Source organism: Patagioenas fasciata, chromosome 8 (genome assembly GCF_037038585.1).
Source record: "Patagioenas fasciata isolate bPatFas1 chromosome 8, bPatFas1.hap1, whole genome shotgun sequence".
Classification (NCBI taxonomy): Eukaryota; Metazoa; Chordata; class Aves; order Columbiformes; family Columbidae; genus Patagioenas; species Patagioenas fasciata.
In genome coordinates, this window is record NC_092527.1 from 20,601,598 (window position 1) to 20,617,901 (window position 16,304).

Below are 16,304 nucleotides of genomic sequence, written 5' to 3' on the forward strand. Positions count from 1 at the left end.
ACCTAACACTGGATTTGTTGTCTTGGTGGTATCACCACAGCTTGAGGTTTGCTCATTCTTCATTTGAGATACGACTCTCGATAAGCAGGCCCTCACTTTTCGCCCCCTTCCTGCCGCTTGGAATGTTTTCCTACCACCTTTTCTTTAACAAGAGATTTGAATTGCTTCCTTAGTGAACAAGAAAAAACTGTAGGCTGTGTTTTGCTGTAAACAGCAGATTTCCTGGTTTTTATTTAGCTGCAGACATCCAGACTGCCTTTGCAATTGGGACAGAAAGGATGTTATGTGTGAAGAATAGTGAAAATGCTGGGGATTCTCCAGTGGTTTGGCCACGCTTGCTGCCCTGTGGAAGCTCAGTGATTGCCAAGCGGGGTGCTCCCGTGCCAGCTGCTGCCCTGGGATTTCTGCTGCTGGAGGACTGCTCCTTTTCTTGAGTGTAACTGGTGCGGAGAGAGGATGGTGTGAGGAAGGGAGAGGATGAGGATAGACACTTTGTAGCAAGAGAGATTCTTTACAGCTTTCTCAGTTACTGAGCAGCTTTTCCTTGGAAGTGTCATGGGGCTATCTGAGAAAACAGCAAAGTGCTGTGCTTCCTAAGAGGTCAAACAATTATGTTCTTGGCCTTACGCCTTTAACCTGCTCTCCTGTTCTTCTCCTTGCAAAACAAACAAAACAAAACAAGAACAAAACCACCAAATGCTCAAAAAAACACCAAGCAGAATATCAGCTAGAGTGCACTCCAGCTGGAAAGTTTGAACCTTTGAGTGGCAAGCTACCACTTATTCTTTCAGGTGCCTGCACTGTTGGGGATTTAGGTGAGTGCCCATGCATGTCTGGCCGAGAGGAGGCTCCACAAAACCCCAAGCAGTCAAGCGTTTTATTTCTCATTCTGATTTTCCCAGTTACTTCTTTCAATAACTATTGTTTGTTTACTTACCTCTTTTTGTTTTCTTTTTCTGCCTCCTCTTCCAATAGCTTTTCCTGTAGTTTTAAGAAAAATGTTTCTCTATTATCCCACTCAATTTGGGAATGGAGTAACAATTGCATTTTCTTCCTTGCCAGGGGATATATTTATTCTATGTGTCTTTGAAGTCTGTACTAGAGAGGTATTTGGATTCCATTATTCATCTATTTAGCTGCAAGATTTATCTGTATGCAAGCAATCCCTTATAAAAAAAACAAGTAGTGGGATGATGGCCAGACTCAGTACACTCAAACTCGGAGGTACTGCAAAAGCCAGAGGAGGAGGATTCCTACTTCCCCCACCCCCGTTGGAATAGCATAGAGGAATTGGAAGAGCCTCCTTTGGGGTTCCCCCTGCCTGAGCACTCAGCAGAAGGGAAGGAAGGCTGCACTCTGGTGACATTGTGCAGGTGACAGCCTGCCTTTTGAGCGGCGCTTGCCTCTGTGGTGAGCTTTCATGTCTGTCCTGGGCAATGAGAGAAAGGGGTTCTGATAATGGGGTTAATACAGCCAGGCAGGCTGCATGGGCAGGACCTGAACACCAAAGGCTGATTTGTCCCTGATGGTAGAAATGTGTGTAGCAAAGTTGCAGAGCCTGTGTGACAGACCTAAAATTTGTCGTGGCCTCTGCCTTCATAAATTCTGATGAGATGGGTATTCTCTATGTATTTGAGTTGCCAATAAAGTTGGCTTGTTATTATTTTTTTAGGAAAAACTCTTGTATAATATTATTCATTATCAAAAGTACTTTGCTTATCTGGTATGTGGATAATCGGAAATTATTAAAAACAATTCTGCATGGTCATGCTTGCACTTTTATCAGGAGAGTAGGAAATATTCCTGCTAATGCACTCCTTTGGCTCATGTAATGTTTAAGTAGGGCATACTAAATGTTATGTATCATGCTGAACTTCAGGCTTTCAATACAAACATGGCAAAATCAAAGGAAAAATAACATTTAGTTGGCACTGAAAGGTTTTAAAAAATACTTTCTGTTTTTGTTTTTTTTTTTACTTTTACTTTTTACCTCAGCAGAAGGACAAATTTCTTAACAGGAAGGATACTGTTCTCTCTACAACCTCTTTCCAGGCAGTGAATTGCTGTACGTAAGGGAATTTCCCCTGACCTGGCACCATGTATAGCAGAAAGGGCACTTGTTTAACCTCAGTTTTCAGGGCTGGAGTGTTAAAAAGGCTACAGTGAAAAGAATGCTGAGGAGAAAAAAAAAAAAGGAGGGAAAAAACCCCAAGCCCCCACAAACAGCTCTGTGTGAGTGTGTGCCTCTTCATGCTCCTTTAGGCCTGTTCTTGTTCTTGTTGCAGAGCCTCCAGCAGCTGGGTTCTGCCTGAACCGGAGCAGAGTGTTAACAAGTCCTTCTTCTCTTCCATTTTCCAAAGCTTTAAAACTGCAATTGATGTAAAATGCTGTGAGCTTGGGGAGTTCCCAGCAAGTTGGTGTATATCCAGCATGCTGTAACCTCTCTGTGTCCAATTTGGACAGAGGAGGAGGGAAAGAGTCCATGTTCCTAAGGGACAGGTTAACGATAGCGTGCCATGTCCTGTTAGCTAACTGTCCTGCTGCTGGTAGTTACTGCACTAACAAAGCTGGTCATTAGCTGCTGGAACAGATGATTACTAGAGGATTATTTGCATTACACAATTTAATGATTTTTAATAGCAAATTTTTAATTAAAAGGAGAGTCCTTTTGGAATCAGCCGGAGCAGCTGCAGCTGAATTCTGTGTATTTAATGTAATTAGAGAAACAGCTGGGGTGGGAGCTGAGCACCCAGTGCACAGGCAGTCACAGGTTGGTGGTGGTTCCTCATGGGACAGGCATCCTGAGTGATGCGAACCACGTGGGAAGCGTCCTGGCCCACAGCCAGGCTCGGAGGTGGTGGGACGATTCCCATCTTGGCTCCCCAGGCTGGTGAGCAGCTGGGGAAGCAGAGAGTGGGTGGTAGCCATCTGCGTCAGTTCGCTTGTCACTTGTGCTGCCACAGACGATGGTGCTCAGTTTGCAGTCTGTCGAGCCATGTGTATTTGTATCTGTAGTTTCAACATCTCCTGGCACACTGGAGATTATCTTTGGAAGAGGGCATCAGACAGGTTTTAGCCAGTAGTTTTGTTCTGCTTTTTCTGACATGCACGCTTTCTCATAACTTGCCCCTTGTGGTATCTCTTGCCTCCTCTCTTTCTCCATGATAAAAGCAAATGTCTGATGTCTGGTTGGAAACTGCTGGGAAGTGAAGCTGCGGCTGTTTCTAATGAGTGGCTAACCTTTAAATAGCATTGTTCAGTTCAGAAGATCCTGGAGCACTTTTGAGTCTGTACTATTAAGGCTGTGTGAGGGAATTATGGTGTTGAAATTGCTGTGACCCAGGAGGCAACCAAAAATCTGTGTTGCCTTGTATTGGCTCTGCTGCAGGTACAGCAACACAGGCAGATTAATTTGAGAGACTCAAGTATTAAACAATCACGCAATGTGTATTGGTGCAAAGGTAGCTGGTTAATAATGTCCTTTACTTTCCCATGATATCCAAATGGTTTACACTTAGGAACACCAGTCAACCTGGTTTAGCAGACAAGATTACCCTATCCTGTAGCTTGAACGCTGCCCCTAAGCACAGGTGAAGACCATTGGTATGTAGGAGCAATCATACTTCATCTCGTGTTACCTTTTCCTACATAGAGGTGAGTAATTGCGAAGTAAAGATAGTGGGAACTGTCCTGTGAAGTTCTTCTGCTGCTTGTGTACTTGCCTTTTGCTGTGACTTTCAGTAACTACTTTGCTTGTAGAGATTTGCTTGCAGCAGGTTGCCAGAAATCACCCTGTGTTACAAAAAGCCTGACTGCCCCAGCCATGGGCTGAGCCCTTGGGCAGCCCTGCACCACTGTTTGCTGTGGACGTGGGACACAGGGAAATGCTCATCCTGGGAGGTTATGTAGCAGGCCTAAATGCTCCTGGTCTGTTACTCTTGAAATAAGAGTAAAAACCTGATAATACTCAGCACACCGGACAGAGAGAAGGGAAGATGTGGGTCAAATCTAGGCTAGGATTTTGAAATAATTTGAAGTATCAGTTTTAAGTTTTCTTCTTGAGACAAAATTTCCAGTGAGACCCTGAAGACAACAGTCAAAGTAATATTAACAGCAGATGTTCTTAGGAAGTGTTTGAAGTCATGGTACCCAGCTGCTGTTAGGTTCAGTAACTGCCACATCTTCCCTTGAGCCACTCACTTTGGTATCAGGCTCTTTGCAAATGCTCTGGATTGCATTATGGCCTCAGACCTGATGTATGCACCCACCCAAGAGAAAAAATAATTTGTGTAACTTGCATCAGGTGGTGTTGAAGATCTGGGGTTTTGGGGAAAGGGAGTGGTTTGGTCTTGCTGTTTTTTCTGTTATTTTTCAAAAAGGTGAGATACTTTGTGGGAGATACTTCCTGTGCAGATAAGACCAGTTTACATACACTGAGGTTGGAGAGGTGACTGAGGGAAGAAAAGGATGCTTAAGCCAGGTAGCTAGGTTGGGCCTTGTGTGTAGTGATGCATCATAGTTCTTTAACTATGCAGAGTTACGGGTGTTCATTTAAAATCAGGGTGACAGTTTAAGCATCAGTCTCTCATTACCCTCTGTGGAGTACTACTGCAATATCAGATTCAGGACTGAGTCTTGCTGAAGACATTGTTTCATCAAGATACTGTGCTGAAACCGCTGCTTATTTCTCCAAAAATCTATGTGCTTCTTGGAGATATTCAAGTGGTGATGCACACTTTCTGCTGACTGACCAGATGGAATTCTTGCAGAAGATGTTTCTGCTGAACAGTCTGTAACTGATTCTGCCCCTTTGAATAGCATTTGTTCTGGTGTTGCTTACTAGTGCTGTGGTTTTTTATTTATTATTTCTGAAATTATCTGTAAGACTTGACAGTCTTACAAAATGAGGTGTACTTGTAAACTCTGCCAGTCCTCTGTTCTTTGTGTGGACGGGACTTTTTTCTGTGCTCTGACTAAAACCATGGGTAAAGTCTTTCGCCATATCCTGTAACTGATTTAGTGCCTCGTTGTCTGACTTGCTTCTGTTTTCTTTCTTACTCCCCTCTTTTCATCTGTTCTTGCTAACCATTATAGTAAGTGCTCTCTCATCCATCAGAGACCTTTGACGTGGGAACAGTCATCAGGTGACCCTGAGCGTGCGTGGTGTTGGCAGGGACTGATTTCCTAGGTCTGTTAGAATCCTCTGTTCAGAGTGTTTGGCTTAGAAGGAAATATGGTTTGAATTGCTGCTTCTGGGTGGCGGAATCAGTTAATACAGATAATCTACTTCATCTTCTGGTAAATAGAGTGAGATCAGGTTCCTTGGCAATTACTGACTCTCTTGTAGTTTGGTCCTCTTTTTGGAAGACCCTGTGTTGCTGTTGTGCAACTTCCCTCTTGCTGTGACTTCAAGCTCTTGTTGTGATGTGTGCATTTGTCTGCTCCCCTCACAAGAGGAAAAAAAAGGGTTCTGTAATATTTTTGAAGAACAGGTTCACTGGATTAATATTTTTATTTTTAATTCTCAATTTTCTTATAATGGATAGTCAGTTTTTGTGAATCCTTTACCCTCCAGCATCTACATATGATTATATTTTTCACCCTCTCATTTCAACAGGTTACACAGGTATGAGCAGCCTGCGTGGGCTGTGTTCAGCTGCTTAGTTGGTGCTGAACTTATGGTAGTAAAGGAGATGTTAGATGGTGTGCCAGGACCAGCACTGGGGAACAAATGGGATATCTTTTTCATTGGAAAATGGCTGAAACAGAGGACTGCCCAGCACTCAGGTTCCTGTTACCCACTCTTGGAACTGGCCGTTTGAGAACTTGTGTCTTGTCTTCAGGTGGAGGGCACTCACATAGGACATCTTTAAAGCAAAGAGGGCTCTATAATGCCAAAAGGTGGAGGTATCAGATGGTATTTGATGTTTGTGTATCTTTATGAAGAATGTTAACACAATGTGGGTCATATTTATGAACAGAAGTGGAGAGGAGGCCAAGAAACTTTTAAAATGCTTTTATTCTTGACACTGAGCTAAAACTGGTGCAGTTACATTTGTATATATGCCATTCTGTGGGCTGGCTGAATGGTTTTGGAAAAGGCAGATCGTGTTTTTAAGCCACCAGTCCCTGGTGGTTAGCACCATATGAAAGAGCAGAGCATTTTAGCCGGGGTTGTCAGCAGAGTGAACCGTGGCATTGGGAGCTACCCATTGCAGCATCCGTGCTGGTCAGAAGGCCACTCTTGCGGCTCCGTGGAGGGTAAGTGAACAGAACGTCGGGGTGAAAGGGCGCTGGGTGCTCTTGCTGCTCTGCGACTGGGTATCGCTTTTGTCTCTTCCCATCAGCATCGATATGAAGCAGGTGTGGGCTGGAACTGAAAATCATGGGAGTTTCCATCTATTCAGACTTTTCTTAATGCTTTTTGACTCCCATCATTGCTACGCCCAGCAACACATTAAGCCTAACGTTTTGAGCCGTTGCTGATTATTCCCAGGCAGGGTGGTGGTGCCCACTGTCATCTTTCCTGAAGCTTTTCTGGGTTTTGCTGTTCTACTGTTACTCCCTGAGCTTTGTTACCTAAGTAGATTAAATCCTGGGCAGATTTTGTTCCAGTATTGCCCTGGGTTGTCACGAGGAAGCATCTCCCTTGTTAAGTTAATGACCTGTGTCCTGCCTTCAAGGCCTTCTTTTGCTGTGCAGCCCTAGGGTGATGTACAGCGTCAGTATTTATGAACTGTCTCTGTCCTCCTGTCATGGTTCCTCACCTAAGGATGCAAATAATGATTTACTGTCCTTGAAGGCTCTTTCTGCTGTCCCTGCCAGTCTCTGCCACCTGAATTGCTACTTCCTTCCCTTTTCATAATGTATCTGGCAAAATTGCTTTCCTCAGGACGAAGAAATAGCACCAGTCAGCTCATTTATGTTTTATTTTCTGATGTAACTTGCTGCCCACTTCTTTGCATCAAAATGTATTGTTCATTATTTCTCACTATCTACCTACAGACATGTTTGCTGCTCCAGTTTCGTGTCCGCTGCTCCCAGCCTGCTGGTGGCTGTGCTCCTTTCATTCATGCTGCTCTCCTTTCTGCTTGGTGTTTCTTGCAGCACTTCAGTGACCTTTCAGGTGCCAGAGGAAGGGGAATACTTTTTCGTGCACACAGAGCATCACCAGACATGAGCTTATTAGCATATCCAGCTTTTCTTGAAGTTTCTTCATCTGTTTCCTCTTCATAAGGTCCCTTTACAGATTTCTGCCCATGCCCTGGGCCTCAGCTGTTGTTCATGAGCCTGTCTTCTCTGTTCACCCCAAACAGTCTTGTGCAACGGAGAGAAAACTGCCATGCACTGGAAATCCAAGTGTTGGTTTCAACTAGCTCCTGTCTTGTTTCCAGTCTTGAATGGAGATCTTTTCCCCAAGGAAATACCCTTCTTCTCACTTGTGTTTTTGTAATGCTACCTCTGCTGCTTTCTGACAAGTGCTCAGGAGGCCAGTTTTCTTGTAAACACAAAGTTGTGTTGTAATTAAGTTATTACAAAGCCAACTAAAACTGCTTCCTTGGAAGAATATTTTTTTTTTTCAGAGAATGGTACGAGGCACATAGTTATTAAAGGTGATGTCTCTCTGTTTTCATGCTGTAAGGGACAGCATGTTGTGCTTGAAACACCTGCTGCCCTGGTACTCTGACTGTATTTGCTTGATTACAGCATTATGGTGTGTTGAATGCTCCTCCCAAACCCCTGTGGTTAGATGCAGTAGAAATGCTAAGGAAAGGACATTTGTCAAGGGATGAGTCCCGAGAGCTTGTAAATAAAGACAGGAAAAATGTGGGAAAGTACAGGCAGAAAGAATAAGGAAAGAATGAAATCTTTTTAGGAAGGGTACCTGCGGTGGTCTCTGTACATCTGTGCTAATCAGTTTTGAGTTTGTGTGTGTTTGTGTGCGTGTGGAAGGGTGCCGTAGCAAAGGAGAGCTGCAAGGAGGATTAGAGGAGAGCACTGAGAACATTTGCAAAAGCTGTTCCATATGAGGTGGGAGCATGTGCCAAGTGCTTGTTTGAAACATTCCCAAGACAGTGATGGGAGCTGACGTCATGCGCCAATAAGAGCTGCAAACTGACCTCTCAATACTGGCAGAGAGAAAATTGTGATGTTGGGAAAAGTCAAGGCAGGTCAACTGTATTTTATGTGGAAGAGAACAGAAGACAGGGAAGAGAGGCAAAGGTACCATCAAAGTGATCAAGCAGGATAATGAGCTTTTTCTTGTAGGAATGAGAATGGTGGTGTTACTTTGGTCAATACTCAATTACAAGGTGTTAGAGTGACTGAGACCCAGTCGAGTCACAGCAAGTTGCTTTATTTGGGCGGATCAATAGAGGAAGTCTGTAGACAGTCATGTGAAGAAGACAATTTGCCCTACTTGAGGTGTGAAGGTTCAAGTGTTGAGTCACAGAGGGTTGCAAGCTTGTGACTGCAATTGGCAGGGAAAACGCTTAAGTTTTTCAGAAAGGGAGGAAAGCAAAAAGCAGGGGCTAGGTAGCAATATGCAATTAAGGGCATAGCTGCTTCTCTTGGATTAGAATTAGTACCTAGGTATCCTAGAAACATCAAAGAAACTGAGATTTTGATTCAGACAGGAGGAAGTGTCACTGTGCTGGCTGCACAGATGCAATAGTTATCACCCATGTGTAACATGGGGGAAGGAGGGCAGAGCCCCAGAGACCCCAGAATACTGGGGGATAGTGGCCCATCATGGGGAAAGCCCAGTCCTGCAGGTTAAAGGGGACAAGGAAATGATGAAGGTTAATTTACGCAGCAGGAGCAGAACTGGTGAGGGATAGGTAAGGAAGCTGAAGGAGGATGAAATTTTGAGAAGAGGAGCGTGATCAGATATGTCTGTGGTAACAAACAGGTCAGAAAAAAACCAAGACAGCTCTGAATTTTGGGTAATGGTTTGGGGTGCAAGAATGGAGTGGGAGAGAAGTAGTAAAGAGAAGGAACTTCTTGAAGCTTTACAGATGAAAGGCTGAAGGGAGATCAGTGGCACTGCCATGCAGGTGGGGTTGGAATTCAGGGTTTGGGTTAGAGCCTTATCTGAAGATTCTGAAAAGGGTATGTTTTGGGAAATAAGAATGGGAAAGGAGAGATTGCAAAACGTGAGCATGGAAGAAAGAGTAAACAGATGTGAAAGGAGGGTACTGAAGCGCTAGAGAAGGAGAATGAATAGGAGGTCAAAGGTATTTAGAGTTTGTTTTGATGCTGGGGAGGAGTGGGTGTGTGTGAAGGACACCCATCTGTTCCTTTGAGATAGCGGAAGGAAATAGGTCACTAAGTGAGCGCACAAAGCGAAGGGCATGAGGAATTAATATACTGATTGGGTTGAGGGAGAACTTGACTGTGCGCATGGGTTTGATTTGCGAAGTGTGTCATATTGCTACATGCTCTGTAAATCTCCATTTCTTGATTATATTTTTGCAGTGCGGCTCCATGACAGTATTTCAGAAGAAGGTTTCCATTACCTCGTCTTTGATCTGTAAGTGTTTTTCTTTGGCTTTGATGCTTCAGCAGTGATACAGGCACGTGGATGGTTGCCTAAGAGTGAAATAAAAAGCACCTGCATTAATATAATTATCCCTTTCTCTTTTGAGACCTGTAGATACCTCTGGCCTATTTGACAGAATGCATTGGCTGTGTGGTAGGGGATGGACCAGGAGGCTCCTAGCAGGAGGTGTAAGCGTGGGATGGCAAAGGACGGCTATCCTGTACAGGGAGCCTGTTTGGCTTTGGTCTCTGAGGCAGCCTGGAGGGGATCAGAGGAGGGGTGTTCTGCCCAAGATTGGCATATACTAAGCTCTGTAGAGGTGCACGGGCAATTGGTGCCCAGTGTGTCAGCAGTGTCCTGTGCACTGCTGTTGAAACAGCAGCCCAAGGGCTCAGTAACATGGATGTACCAGTGCTGGTACTGTGGTGGTGGAGCTCTGCCCTGGCTCCCGTGTGCTGCAGATCCCCACACGGGCTGTGAGAAAGGGCCACATATATTCTGTGCAACCTTGAGCTAGACGTGCATGGGCTCTGTAACCTCCCCTGTTATTTTGCACTCCAGGGTTACTGGTGGGGAGCTCTTTGAGGATATCGTTGCCAGAGAATACTACAGTGAAGCAGATGCCAGGTAAGACTGTTTCCAGATCCTTCTATGTGCGTGCCACGTGTGTTGGCAAGTGGAATGAGTTTTCCTGACTGCTGTTCTGTGCACGGCTTTGTTCTGACACTTGCTCCCCATCTGGACAAAACAACTCCTCTTTGGGCTGTTAGCATAAACTGTTGTCACAGGTCAGCCTGACTCACTGCAGCTCTGGCCCTTGCCGCTTGCAGACGCTGCTGTCTGTGTGCTTTTTGCTGTGAGACCCATTGCTGGCAGCTTTGTCTGCCTGACCTTTCTGGTGGGTGGTGACAGTGTCCTTAGAGAGCTGTCCTGTGTCTGTGAGAGCACTGCCTGCTTGACCTCTGCCCTCTCTTAGTAGGGGTTCCAGTGACGTGCCATTGCTTTTCGGCAGACCTGTTCAATTTGCTTGTGTCTAGGTAATGGTTTATGGGGCAGGGGTGAGAGGGGACTTTGAGGGCTATGTTGCTGTGGAAGCCCTCTCTGACTGTGAGCTGGCTGGCAGAGTGAGAAAGACGTAATATGTGAGAGCAACCTTTATATTTTCATAGTAAAAACATTTAGAGTTTTGCCCTTCTTTTTCTGAGTGTGTCCACTCTCTCCCACATGTGTGCTCCTGAAATGGCCTGTGCTTGTCCCTTCACTGTTTAAGCAGGGTGGGTGTTTTGTGCAGCAGTAGCTGAGGGTGTTCTCTGGCCTGTCTGTCATGCAGCATTTGGAATCAAAGCTGGGATTAGACAGCTCCTGTTCTGCTTTAGTAGGGCTCGAGAGTAGCCTGATGGTGTCATTTCACCCCTGCTTATTCTGCACCCTTGTTCTTACTGCATCCTGACCCTTGCTGGAGCAGAAATTAGGGGTGCTGTGAGTGGAGAGGGGTAAAAAGGGAGCAGTGGGTGCTGCTGCAGGGGAAGCTTGGTAGGTAGTACTGTGAGGAGGATCATACGGAGTGCAAGGAAGGGAAGAGTATAACCCAGTGTGTTGTGTAGATACTGTTGTGAAGCCTGTGGGCGCTTATTTGCTTTCCCTATGGTACACTTATAATAAACCTCTGTCTTCTGGGCACTGCATGATGCTTTCAAATGAAACATTGTACCACGTGCTACCCTGGTGAGCTGTCTTGTCATTTCTGATGGAGCTCCTGGCAGAGAGGTCTGAGAGCCCTGTAGATGTTTTCAATGGGGTGTACAGATGTTGTAGGCACAGCGTCGCAGACGGATACACAGTCACTCAAGCCATTCCACCTTGAAGTTGGGAAGTTTTGAGGTTGTCAGTCATCATCCTTCCCCCTATCCCGCTTGCCAATGCCTGCTCCCAAAAATGATCAAGAGCTGGCAGTGACTGTCACTGCTCAGGAAAATTATGGCAGGGTCAGGGGAAAAGGAGAACTGTCTCTTGCTCTGTGAGCCTTCCTCGGGGTGTTCAGCGCTCTGACTGTCAGCTGGCCAGGTCTCGGAGTGCCCACAAAATGACAGAGTGAAACTCCTCCCTTCCTCTCCCCATGCCGAGCTGAATTCCAGAGCAGGCTGGGAGAGCGAGGGAGCAAGGTCCGTGCCAATCTGCCGCACTTGGCTCGCCTGGGACACCTCACACTTTTGCCATTTTTGGCCAGAAAATCTCTCTCTCTCAGACTCGGCTCTGTTCTAATTATACATTTTTGTTTTGGGAGCGGGGAGATATTAATGGACTCCGACCCTGATGTTTGTACTGCCAGCTCTGGAGGGGTGGGGGTAACAAATACACAGTGCTGTACATCCTCTCCTCTTCTTCCCCTTACCCTCTTCCCATCTTTCCCAGTAGCTGATTTGCCTTCCCTCAAATATTTCACTCATTTCAAATTTGTTCCCTTGAGATTTGTAGAATTCAACGAGGGGACTGACTGATCCTGCAGTGAAGACACAGACCCATCTGAGTTGTCCACATCTGGGTGCTTACTGCCCAGCCATAGCTGTAAAAATCCCTTCTCCATTCCACATTCACCCTTGGGAGATGAGTAAATGCTTAGTGGAAGAGATGTTTTCTACCAGAAATCTCACCCACAGATGTGTTGCACTGCCCTTATGCAACAGGTGTAAATAACATCTTTTGCCCCTGCGATTACAGCAGCAGGAGCGGCAGAGACAGGGATTTCTGTGAGCTGGGGGAGTGCAGCACGCTGCACTTAACAGGGAGTGTGTCTGCTTTTCAGATCACTAACCCCTTAAGTGGGATCTGTACTTAAAAGGCACCCAGCAAGCGGGTGTGTGCACACATTGTGTATGTAAAGTGCTTGAGATGCTGCTCTGAAAGCTTTGCAAACTGGCAGTCACCCAGGAGTCGTCATCCTGAGTTTGCTGGGGGAGGCTGCTGCTCTCTGAAAGTTTATTCTTTTCTCGGGACTAGCCCAGATGGATGTTTTCTGGAGCGACTGCGGCTTGCTTGCCCAGTCTTGGCTGCTGTTTACAGATACTTGGGTGCCTCGGTTCTCCTGTGTGGGATGGACGATGTTGGCTGAAGGAGCAAGTGAGATGCTTTGTGTGATGGGGAGGAAAGGAAGGAGATGATGGGAGATAGGAGAGAGGCTTTGTGATCCTGCTATGGCTGGGATGTTTGGCATCCAGTTGCTGAGGGGGCTGATGGTGTCCAGCTGTGCCAGTATGAGCTATGTCATCCTGCGGGCATGACGAAGGGATTCAGCCTGGGGTCTTGAACTCTCTCTGGTGAAAATACAAGAGTTAGGGAAATAGCTCTGGGATGAGATGTCAAGTGTACATGTGTGTGTGCATAACTCTGTGTGTCTCTCCCTTTATCTTGCAGCCACTGTATTCATCAGATACTGGAGAGTGTGAATCACATTCACCAGCATGATATCGTGCACAGGGACTTGAAGGTAATATTTCCTCCATGCCACAGAGGCTGAGGAGAGCAGCCAGGGGATCACTGGAAGAGACAAGACAGCAATACTGTGTTGCCAGCTGGCAGGGTTTTTTTACTTGAACTGGGCTCAGGGGTTCCTGAAGCAGAAATTTGCTCCTTAGGAGTTTTCTAGAGGGTATGTTGAACTCCTGAGGAAGTTTTCAGTCTTCATGAACCTTGTCAGTTCTCAGCCTCTCTGAGGGAGCTCCAGGGTGGGGTGGTTGTGATCCCTGGAGTGCAGCAGGCTTTCAGAGAAACTTGAGTAGGACTCATTTAGGATGAAGGACACTTTCTAGTTTGCCATTGGAGAGATCTCTAGGGACCTGGGGCAATCTCTGTTCAATCTGCCAGGATGAGTTTGTCTGCACAGAGCATGTATATTTTTATTCTGCACTGTTGCCAAACACATGCCATTGAGCTAGGACAGAGATGCACAAGAATTTTTCATGTCACTTCTTTCTTCTCTCATCAGTAGAAGTACTTTTAATCTAAAACCAAAACTAGTGGTGAGTTAAACACTGGGTGAATCAACCATTTGCCGTATTATAACACATTTGTAGACCCAGAGCCCCCATAGTGTAGTTACTTAAACTCCCTCCCCACATAGCACCAGCTGTACTGGGAGTTGGGCAGGCTCCAGAATGAAGAGGTTTATGCAGGAAGGTCTACCTGCCCTGCAGCCCTCTGTCTAAAGTGGGAACAGTGATGGCCACCAGTCGTCCAGTTAAATTAATGCAGGGTGACACCTGCTGCTAGTGTTGGTTTTGGTTTGTTATACAGTGCGTAAAGGAAAGATATAAAAATACTTTGCAGAGAGCAAGGTAAAACCCTGTTGTAAACTCAGTGACAGTATTCCCCCCGTGTTTTGATCTAGTAGACAGCTATTAACCCTTAGTGCTTCTGGCAAATTCCCATGCAACATTTTTGGCCTTCTGATCCAGAGCACTGTGAAAAGACGCAAGTGATTTTCTGAGGAAAGGCTGCTCTAGATTAGAGTTGACACCTGCTCTTGAGAAAGGCAGCCTCCAACCAGCACTGCTGCCCAAAGCTAGGACCTCTATGAAAATTGGTAGTGTTTTTCAGTCCAGGATGGTTTAAGTTTTCCTTTGCATGCTATCTTCAGATATAGTCTGTGTTGCTTCCCCTGTTTTGTTTGTCTGGAAGTTGCGAACTTGTTTAAAACTTATCAGATGCTAGACACTCCTCACTGTAGTTAATGTGTTTCTTCTGTTGCTTGCTCTGATTCACTGAAACTATCCAGGCCTGAGGAGTAGCTATTCCTTTTAGCAATAAAAGATCCTGTGCTCTTTATTTAATATTTATCTCTTTGACAAAAGCTTGGCCTTCAGGATCACTGCAGAGCTTGCTTCATGTGAAGTTTTGTCTTTTGCAGCTCCCTGTCCTAACCTAGTCTTTTGGCTGACATGCTCTTAAAGAACTTCAAATGTTGAGCTGTCTGTAGGGTCCATAAGAAATTAGGGAATGCATTCACATCCTTACCGAAAGGTATGTGAAACCTGAAACAACTTGTATGTTGGCAAACATGTACATGGATAAGCACCATTAGCCTTAAGGTGTTTGTAGCTGTATTTTGGAAGCAAAGAGTGCTTAATGAGCACAAGCCTGGCCTGAATTTCCCTGTTTCTTAGTCAAGCAAAGCTGAGGTGTAATCTGAAGTTGAGAGGGATTTTTAGAAGCCTTCCTTGTTTTGTTTTGGTTTTTTTTGTTCCCTCTGGTGAACTTTCATCAGTGTAGCTTGATTAACGCTATCTCTTCCACTTCTCATGTTGTAAAAATCTAATAGCATCCCAGTATCCTAGTATTGAGACCCAGTTCCTCTTCCTTCCCTGCTTCTTATGGCAAGGACTGTGATGGGCAAGGCTGTTTCCCTTCGTTCAAAGCAGAAGCGAGGCACATGCTCCGTGCTTTAAGGCAGGTGAATGAGCAAAGCATCTTGTTCCTGTCAGGTAGAACAGGAGATGGTGAGTTACCATGGGATGAAAATGGTGAGCAGGCTGCAAAATGGACCTTCATCAGATTTGTGAACTGAGACAGATACCTGTTTCTGGATTTCCAGGCTTCCGTCTTGCTCTGTTAAAAGCTCAAGTTTATATGAATTGCACAAATGATCAAGAAGGGAGTAGAATGAGAAATGGCATTTGTCCTGCCTGTCTACAAGTTGTGTTTACTGCAGAGCTGAAATAGCCACCACCTTAAATGCTTTGGGGTTTTGAAGGGTGCCTTGTAACTACCTGCTCTAGTGCTTCAGAGGAAGCTGCTGACTCTCAGTAGAGTTTTTGGAGTTGTTGTTCAGCCTTCTGCTGAAGTTCCTTTGCTGGAACACAACAGAATTATGATTCGAGTGAGATTCATGTGAGGGGCAAAAGTCTGTCTCCCTTTCGTGGCACATGGGGGAAGTGACAAAGCTGCTTGTTGTATAGGTGACAGCAGCAGTAGCAAGACAGCATATTGTATGCTGCTGCAAATATGTAGCATGAAAAAACAGCTTACAAGAATACTCACTGCTGTGCTGCTTACGCCAATTTGAGGCTGAGGCTTTTTCTGTAAGGGATGAAATCTACTGCCTATCCAGATGATGCCTTCCCACATTACGGTGCCCCTATTAGCATCATGTGTACTTTTTCAGTGCCTTGGGGACCATGTAATGTTCATGGGGAGAAACCTCACTGCAGATTGTATCTACTGCATCCTTCCCCCCCTTCTTCCTCTCACCCAGTTACTCTCTGTGGGGCTGACAGAAACAAATATTGTGTTCTGTGCTGCAGGAACTGTGCTGCCAGTGCCCTCTGGTGTCAGCGTGTAACATACGGGCTGGGCTGGGAGAGGCTCTGGCTCTCACAGAAGTTTTGTGTTAGACTAGAGGATTTTCTGCCACTCTAGGTCAAGGCCATTTGTTGCTGTTGCTCCATCTTCACCTGAACAACTTTAGTACATGCCTGCTAAATTCAGTCAGCAAATTCAATTTAATTATGTGAATACTGAGGTAGGAGGCTTTAATGGTGACATTAGTCTTTCATTCTTATCTCCTTTTTTCTTTCTTCTCCCCAGCCTGAAAATTTACTACTGGCAAGTAAATGTAAGGGTGCTGCTGTCAAGCTGGCTGACTTCGGACTGGCTATAGAAGTGCAGGGAGAGCAGCAGGCCTGGTTTGGTAAGAGTGTTTGAGCTTCCCCACTATTGCTCCCCCCATCCTGGTGGCTGGTTGTGTTGCACCCTACCCGAGTACTTTCTC

General features: G+C 45.5%; 1 protein-coding gene across 13 annotated transcripts in view; it reads left to right on the forward strand.

Annotated features, from left to right (window-relative positions):
* The window catches only part of CAMK2G (calcium/calmodulin dependent protein kinase II gamma), a 120,057-nt gene that overhangs the window by 58,471 nt on the left and 45,282 nt on the right, over positions 1-16,304 (forward strand). For all 13 annotated transcript variants that reach the window (XM_071811826.1, XM_065843480.2, XM_071811828.1 and 10 more), the window contains exons 4-7: positions 9,478-9,532; positions 10,103-10,168; positions 12,953-13,025; positions 16,121-16,223. In XM_071811826.1, the coding sequence (XP_071667927.1) occupies positions 9,478-9,532; positions 10,103-10,168; positions 12,953-13,025; positions 16,121-16,223 (297 nt within the window). The remainder of the gene's footprint in view (positions 1-9,477; positions 9,533-10,102; positions 10,169-12,952; positions 13,026-16,120; positions 16,224-16,304) is intronic.